This window comes from Caretta caretta, chromosome 5, assembly GCF_965140235.1.
Source record: "Caretta caretta isolate rCarCar2 chromosome 5, rCarCar1.hap1, whole genome shotgun sequence".
Lineage (NCBI taxonomy): Eukaryota > Metazoa > Chordata > Testudines > Cheloniidae > Caretta > Caretta caretta.
The window spans coordinates 132,961,014-132,970,298 of record NC_134210.1 but is presented as its reverse complement, the minus strand read 5'-3'; the positions used below and the strand labels follow the sequence as shown (position 1 = coordinate 132,970,298).

At 42.5% G+C, this 9,285-nt stretch overlaps 1 protein-coding gene across 1 annotated transcript; it reads left to right on the top strand.

The window, feature by feature from the left end:
• The first annotated feature begins 7,701 nt into the window (after positions 1–7,701).
• AMBN (ameloblastin) lies at positions 7,702–8,197 on the top strand. Its single transcript, XM_048851815.2, is given in 3 exon segments — positions 7,702–7,738; positions 7,741–8,154; positions 8,157–8,197. Coding segments are annotated over 3 exon segments (492 nt in total).
• The last annotated feature ends 1,088 nt before the right edge of the window (positions 8,198–9,285 follow it).

Below are 9,285 nucleotides of genomic sequence, written 5' to 3'. Positions count from 1 at the left end.
CTGCATTCCCATAAAAGATGCATTACAGCCTGTAATCTCACAGTGTATTTGAGCACTCCACAGAATTTCAGTGATTGGAAATTAAGAGGATTTTCAAGGAATATGGCACTCATATTGAATATGCTGTTGATTCACTGCACACTATTTCATTTCCAGGAGCTAAAACTAATTAGCAATTCTCCCAACATATTTCTGTTTCAGATAGAGCTCTGAAATTTAAATGACTGGAGGCTGATTATATGCCTCCTAGACACAGATTTTGCTCTGCCAGTAAGTCATATCTGTCTATCAAACTATAAGTTGTTCATTAGCATAAAACATCAAAAAACAATCTGTCATTCTCTTTGGATTCCATGCATGGTATCTGGTGTGATTATGCTGCACAAGTTGTACATCTGGGTTTATACTGACAAGATAACAGCTGTTTACGGTCAAGATCTAGGACCAGATTTTCAGAAGTGCTCAGCGTCCTGAAGCTCCTATTGTTCTCAGTAGGAGCTACCAGCTGCTGAACTGTTTGGGAAGTCTGGCTCCTCATGGCTTTATTTCTCTAAAATTCAGATAATCTCAAGATATTGTAGAGGTGGTATAGCAGTTTATTCCTTCTTAACAAAGTATGTTCATTTAAGAAATATATCTGCATCCTTTGCATTTTAAAAGTATATAACCCTCAGAAGAAAAATTGCAAGGATCGCAAGCGTTTCCTACACTAGTTGTATGTTTTTTTCCGTTTTGTTTATCTAGTCACACCCATTCCGTTGAGTGAACAATATCTAAAGAGTTCAAAAGCTGAAACTGAAGAAATCAGTCAAACCACAGACACGCTTTCCTGCAATGTCCATGTTCTTCATTACACAGATTACGTGTGCGCTCTCTCTCATAGGACAATACCTCTAGTGGCATTTGATTGAGCAAATTAGCACAGGCTAGAGTAGCTATAACCACAGAAGTTCACATGATCAACCACCATGCTGTTAAGACATGTAGGGTGAGATCCAAGCCTCACTGAAGTCAATGGCAAAACTCCAATTGACTTCAGTGGAATGAGGCTTTCACCTGTAATTTTGCCATGACACACCTAAAACACAAAGGCATATAGAAAACACAGAAGCCACACTAAGTATTAACGACTATTATTGTTGTTTGAAATATATTACACACAAGGGGTGGGATTTTCAAAGGTACTCAGTGTTGGCCTAACTATTTCCATGGATATCAATGAAAGTTTTGCTTGTTATCTTGAGAGCCACAGCTGAAATCATTCACCACAGTGGTTCAGGGGCATTTTCAACAACCCAGGACCTAAACGACAGCAGTGCTGCCTTGACCCAACTTCCTTCATAAATCTTCCCCGGCAACAAATTATGGCTATTGAGTAAGAGCTTAGCTGCTACCCAGCTAAGTGAAGAGAGCCTCCTGTACTCCTCTAAGGACTTCTCATTCTCTGTCATCAGTAGGTCTGATAATACACAATAGAATCACCAATACAGACATACCTACTTATCTGGCCTCCACCTGAATAGTATCAAATGCTTCCCGAGCATCAGACAATAGACATAAGAATAGCAATCTCTCCATTCTTTCACAGCCAGCAGGATAATAAGTTTGATATTAGGGAGGATTTATTGTGTGCTTATGGTCTTGATGAAAGAAAACCAAGCCAAGGTGTCAGTACATTTTCTTACATTCCCTGATCCTTAAATTATTGATACATATTTGCAATCTGAATTCCATCAAGTTTTAATCGAGGGGAATCATAACATGGTGCTGAGCATCACTTCTTACGTAGATCTGTTAGTGTCAGAAATGAGCATAGTACTACAGAAAACAAATCCTCTGCTTTTGCTATTCACTGAGTATACTCGGTACAACTATGGTGAACCATGTATATAATTTTCGCTGCATGGGCTCCTGCCACCACACTCTTCATCTCCGTGGTTGCAACGAAGACCACATGAGACCCAACAGGTGAGCTCTTCATGCCATTGCCATCTGGACAGGACTCCAGAAACTGTACTCAGTGACTCAACCAGGGCTCAGGAAGGTTAGGTGCATTATGGGTTTGTGCCTTACTTTGAAGCATCCAAAATGAGTCACTCACAGAGGCATGGTAGCACACATAAGGGACTAAAGGTGTGCTATGTTCCTATGAATGTCATTAAGTCACCCACAGGAAACAGACTATGAAGGCACATTTTAACAAGGATAGCTGGGATCTTCAAAAAATGCCTAAGGGAGTTAGGTGACCAAATCCCTTTGAATTGGACACCAAACTTCTCTGAGCCCTTTGAAAGATCCAGAAGATACTGGAGGGGAAGGAATATCCAGTGGCTAGAGTTAGTAGTTAGTCCAGTCCCTATTCTTGGACTCAGGGCACTCAGGTTCAATTTCCTGAATGACCTTGGCTGAGTCACTTAGCTGCTCTGTGCCTCAGTTTCCCATCTGTACAATAGGGATAATAGCACTGCCCTGCCTTAGAGGGGTGTTGTGAGGATAAATGCATTAAAGATTGTGAGGTGCTCAGATACTATGGTAATGGGAAGGCACAGAAATACCTCAGATGGATAAGACTTTTTATAGAGAAATAAGGATTTTTCTTTTCAATGTAATTGTAAAACAGGACATGTGAATTCAGTGTTAAGGATGCAGAATTAAACAGCTCAAATCAGGAAATGGGAAACTGGGGGCTGAACACACAGTTCTGATTCTGCCATTATGTGTTCACAGTTTATCTTATATATAGGCTTGGCTCAATTGGATTTTTTAAAATCATTTTGGTGCATGATATCTCTGTTTATTTTGAAGCCATTTAGATTTGCACAGTTGTGGGAAATTGTGTGTGTGTGTGGGGGGGGGAGACAATGGGGGATCAGATAATTATTTAATGACCCTAGATGTGAGACTCAAACAGTTAAAGCTTTATAACCATGGAAACACAAAGTGCCACCATCACATCAACATATACAGCGTAAGTAGCCTTAAATCAAACGCTAATACGTACTCAAGCAGCATTTTGCTTACTTTGCCGATCTGTAAATACCAGCGATCATCTATGGAAATATCGATTTTATCCTGTGTAAAGTGAAATCGGCATTTACGGACAAAAGTCTAATCCTTCCAACCCTACTCATATATAAATGTGAATCTAATATTGTAGAAAACAGTGATTACGTTCTGTCACATTATTTGACAGACAGGGTGTTATCACATAGACTCTGGAAGGGCCACCTAGTCCAACCCCCTGCGCTGAAGCAGGACCAAGACTTTAAAGTTTGCATTGTAATGATGCATGGGAATAGGGATTAGCGTAATTACTCTAATACAGAGTAAGTGTAGCACAATTCAATGCTATAAACCATAGATTGTCCATCTGTGGGCCTGTGACCACACCTTTTCTCCATGGCTAGTTGAGAGTGGGATCCTGAACTCTATAGCAAGAGAGGCCCAACATTGTACTCTGTTGTCGTAAAGGATCACGGTATGAAGAAGCTAAGGACCACAGCTATAAACATTGAGAAATGCAATCAACAACCTTGGGAGAATTCTCGACATGACCACTCCAGGCAGCATTGCTGAGCTCTCATTTTTTCATATGCTGACGCCATGATATTTCTTTAATGATGTTCTTGATTTAGAAGAAAGAAAAGGAGGACTTGTGGCACCTTAGAGACTAACCAATTTATTTGAGCATAAGCTTTCGTGAGCTTATGTAAAGTGATCACTTTACATAAGCTATTACCAGCAGGAGAGTGGGGTGGGGGGAGAGAAAACCTTTTGTAGTGATAAACACCCATTTTTCCATGATTTGTGTGTATAAAAACAAACATCTTCTGTATTTTCCACAGTATGCATCCGATGAAGTGAGCTGTAGCTCACGAAAGCTTATGCTCAAATAAACTGGTTAGACTCTAAGGTGCCACAAGTACTCCTTTTCTTTTTGCGAATACAGACTAACACGGCTGTTACTCTGAAACTTGATTTAGAAGAATGCTCCATCTGTGACATAATTTATTAACACTCCCTCGTCCTTCCCAACATGGCTACATCTCCTTCCATCTCTCTGCAGTACTATAAATATGCCTTGCCCCTGCACCCTCCACCTCTGCTATCACAGCAGACGGCTCTTCAACTGCAACAACCTCGATTACAAGCACAAAATCCTTTCCCACAACCAACTCAGATGCCTGCAAGGCAAGGCCGCAGAATGAAGTGCACCAACCATGTCCATCAGGGACAGCCATCACTGCAGCTAGGAGAACTGCCGGGAGTCCAAGAACAGCTGGTTCTAGCTAGCAGACAACAACAGGCCATTTCCATCTGCATCTACTCCCTGATCCAAAGCCTACTGAAGTCAACAGGAGTCTTTCCATTGACTGCAGTAGGCTTTGGATAGGGCCTGTACAGTATTTAATAATTTGGATGTACCTACATAAAATGAAACCAGTCAATATTTATTTCCAACTGTACGGGGAGCAGTTGGAGACTCAGCACCACTGAAAATCAGGCTACTTGTTATGTGCCTACGTTGGGAGAGATGAAGTAGGCAGGCTGGGCATGAGGGGTATATGGGGGGACTGGAGGAATCCATTGGCATAACCTGATACAAAGGGCCAGTCCCTTCTTTGAGGGCAGAAGATTTGAAATGCTCTTCTACATAGCCTAATAAAAACACTTTACAGTCACTCAACTTTGGGAAAAATATGTGCGTCTATAACCGTAACAGGGCCGGCTTCTCAGCCACAGAACATCAGTGTGGCTTCATTGACTTTTATAGACCATGCTGACTTACACCAGCTCAGTTGGCAGCCTGTAAATTGGAGGGGGGAGGGATAGCTCAGTGGTTTGAGTATTGGCCTGCTAAACCCAGGGTTGTGAGTTCAATTCTTGAGGGGGCCATTTAGGGATCTGGACCAAAAATTGGGGATTGGTCCTGCTTTGAGCAGGGGGTTGGATTAGATGATCTCCTGAGGTCCCTTCCAACCCTGATATTCTATGACCCTCCTTCTAGCTGAAGAGGGCTGTATGCAGGTCCCTCCAGCACCCATCATGCTCCAAAGATGAGAAGGGCCAGATTGAAATTCCTGTTTCTCCAAAAGTCAGAGGTTTTTCCCTCCAGAGGACAGGACTTCTGATAATGACGTCACAGCACAGGCTGATCTGTTCCCAGGATATAATTCTGGAAATGCCGTTATCACCTTATTTCAGGGAATAAAGGAATACAAGATGACAGAAGCTCATAGTGTGGAGGAAAGTCAGGTAGCAAAACTCCTACCCCTATAGGCAGAGGTTCTCTAGCCAGGCCAAACTTATCTGGCTGGTGTAATGTATAGTGAAACCTTTCTTCTTTTTCATTGCCTTGGTCAGCTTAGTTCAATCCTTATTAGCTCTTAGCATTTAAGGTCTGTTTTATTTATTGTGCAATTTTTGTATTATTATATTGCAGTTACCAGCACTAGAGTATTCAGAGCAACTGGATCAGGCCATAAGTAGAGATATTTATTTTATGTCTTGCCTGTTAACCAGAACATGATTATCTATGTACCAAAGACTTACAGGCAGACCCTTAACTGGTGTAAATTGCCATGCTGCTGTTTGGGAGCTATGACCAACTGGAGAGCTGCCTCTTTCTGTACTATATCTCTAACAGCAAAACAGAAATTCAAAAGAGCATGTGCAAAATATCCATTTTCAATGCGGGACATAAATTCCCTTCTGTTTGCTACAAGAGTCCAAATGTTTGTTTGTTTGTTACTAAGGTATCTATGATATATTCATCATTCTTTGTGTATCTTTCTTGCATTTATCAGAGCAATTGTGTTATCTACCATTTTGTCTTGTGTTGCACTGCAATATTGTTTCCCTTTTTTCGTTTCTAAATGTACCCAGGTATAGATCAAGTAGCTCAGCAAGACCCGATAGAACAGCCACAAAGAAGCTTCTTCCTATCGCCACCCCACAATTCATTCTTTGCTCTTGTGCCGCTGTCTGATTTTAACATTTTTTTCTTAAAGCAGACAACTTTTTTTAAACGATTACTTTCTTTTATGTCCAGCTTTACCCTGGGCTGTATTATGCGCCCTATATAGCAAACCAAGGAGCAAGTCTCTCTCTTTTTTTCCTCAATCCAAGAAAAATATTAATTGAACTATTACAGTTGAAACACATATAAATGAAAGGCTGAGATTTTCAAAGCCATTAAAGGGATCTGGGTCCCCAATCCCCCTAATATTTAACGGCAACTGGGCAGTCAACTCCCTTACGCAGCTTTGAAAATCTCAGCCAAAGTTTTAACAACAGCAGAGTATTGTGTGCACTAGTCTAGATTGATCCAGGCTTTGATATGTTTCCTGTGGGGTCCTCCTGTTAGACTTGGCATCACAAGCTCCGAAGAAATGTGATAAAAACGGGTTCACGTTGATAAATCTATTGCCACTAATAGACACCACACTCTTCCTCCAAACCTTACAATAAAGTACTCATCTCCATTCCCATTATAGCTTATGATCTCTTAGCAGATCGAACACCACAGGCCTCCCAGATTATCTGGGATTTTGAAGATGTATTTATGTGTATTTCGGGGGAAGAGTTACACATTTTCCCACCTGTCTTTTTAATCCAGTGTTAAGCAAAAGCTCTATGAACCTTGTGCCAAAAAGCTTGCTCTGCCAGAGAGTGTATATACAGGGCTTACTTCGAACTTTACACAACTTAAATTATTACAATTTATATGTCATTGACAGCCACTTTACACACCTGAGCAGTGTAAAGGGGCCTTAGTGTAAATGTGAATCAGGCTTTAAGGCCCAGATCCTCAAAGGTTGATCTCACAATGATTTCAAAGGGAATTTAGGCACCTAAATACCACTGATGATCTTGGCTCTGGTGTCCCATCAATGACAAAACCAGAGGTGAAAGTAAGCCCTTACAGTCTGGTGCGTTGTACCGGCAAGAGCCGGTACACAGCCGACCCTATCGGCAGGGGGCAGCTTCCCCAGGCCAGCAATTTAAAAGGGCCCTGGGCTCCGGCTGCTGCCCCGGGCTCTTTAAATCACTGCCAGAGACCCAGGGCTCCCGGCCACCTCCACAGCTACCGCTATCATGGGATTCCAGTGGTGATTTAAAGGGCCCTGCCCCTTCCGGTTGTGGCCCCACCCCCCTGTTCAGGACCCTGGCCCTGCGCACCGGTAAGTCCCTTAAGTTACTTTCACCCCTGGACGAAACAGATAGGATGACCTGAAACCCTTGAATAGAATTTTAATGTCCTTCAACAGAAAAAGTAGTAGTTTGGGGTTGTTGGTTTTTTTTAAAGAAAAATGGAGCAAAAATCCGTAAACAGATCTGATTAGGAGTATAGGAAGATGGAAAATACTCCTTTCCCATACCTTAATGAAAAAGCCACAGAAACATTTTCTTTCATTAACAAGTGTGAAGAATTAGTAGACAGAAGACAGACAGACAGACAGATACCCCTGTGGCTGCGTGAGAAAGGTTTCTATTGCTTCTGCCTGCTCTGTGATTAGACGGCTGTCAAGCCAGCAGCTTTCATCAATTGCATGAAAACCACAGATATCGAGGCTTTTGTCCAAGCATGGCTGCTTTCTGCACCGCTGGAGCAAGTCTGACTAACCAGGATGATGGGAATGTGGTGAAACAACCTGGGTTTTTCAGAGAGGTGGAGGAGGCGCGCCTGCCTATGGGGACATGGCTCCCGGTTTTATAGGCATGGGCGCTGGATTTGGATGCCACAAAACCCAGCCCTGCAGGGAGATTTTACTGTTGAGGATGATTCACCAGCCACAGCACTCAAACCAGCAGTCCAAGGAAGGTTCAGCTTGGTTCCCCAAGGAGTCTCCCCACTTCCTGGAGTTAATCCGTCAGGTCCTGGAACTGCTGTCATCCTTCCAGAGGGGACCCCAGTGGGCCAAGAAAGCAACAACAATTTGCCAAGCCCGGGTGGTGAACCTGCAGCTCAGAGCAGAGGATTTTCAGGGGCTACTCCAGCAGCTGCCACCCCTGAAGTAACTCAAGCTCTCTCTGATAGTTTCATGCCCTTTGGTGGCGAGAGCACGCTGCCTCTGGATGTCCAGCAAGGAGCTGCTGTGGATCCTACCTTGCCCCCTGATGCCCAACATATGCTCGTGGCAGGGAATGAGGCCAACAGTTCATACAAGATGCCTGGCATTTCCAAGAGCCCTGAGTGTATTGAAGAAACACACCACTTCTGTAGTGACAGGTTTCAGAGGAACAGCCGTGTTAGTCTGTATTCGCAAAAAGAAAAGGAGTACTTGTGGCACCTTAGAGACTAACCAATTTATTTGAGCATGAGCTTTCGTGAGCTTCATCTGATGAAGTGAGCTGTAGCTCACGAAAGCTCATGCTCAAATAAATTGGTTAGTCTCTAAGGTGCCACAAGTACTCCTTTTCTTTTCACTTCTGTAGTGTTCATGTATTTACTATACCTGATGCACTGGCAAAAAGATCTACAGTCTGCTTCTATGGAGTGAGGAACAGAGCATTAAATATGCTAATCAATGTAGACAGCCATGGAAATGCTGGTGCAACCTTTTGCTTTTTAATCTTAGCTGCAGAAAAAATCACCGACCTAAACAGGTTAATGGTTCATACACTAAATTCTGCTGTTCATTACTGTCAGTTTTCTTTATATCAGCACAATTTCAGGTGCTAGGGGAGTGCTCATGTGTATAAAACCGACACGGCATCTGATAATCATTATTATTCATTAAACCCCCGACTTTAGAGAACGGAAAGGCATTCAGAACCACAAACTGTTTCATTAAAATTGTGAGTGTGTGTAACCCAGGCCCCAGCTCTCACTAGATGTCTTGGTCTATTCTATTGCATTGATAATTAGGTGGCGTGTAACAAACTTTTAATGAATCATGTAAGTGTTTGTTACTTTTTAAATAAAAGTAACTCAAATAAAGCATTGTTCTCATGGATTGAAGGGATGGCATGTGGAGGGAGCTCCCTGTCATCCAAAATGCACCCAGCCAAACTCTCACCTTGCATCAGAAAGGCGCATAAAGACAATTTCAGCCTGGCCCTGGCTAGGATAATAGAATTTCTGCCCTATGATTTTCATTTGCTGTTCAGGGTTGCACTGTCACCAAACACGATCAGTGACTAATACAGTTACACACATGTGAATACACTTAAGAAAAGGCCACAACATAGTGAGATGTGTGCTGTATTTACAATCTGGCATCAAATTCTAAAGAAATTGTAAAATGACTCCAGCGATGTCCCCAGTTTGAACTTTAATCC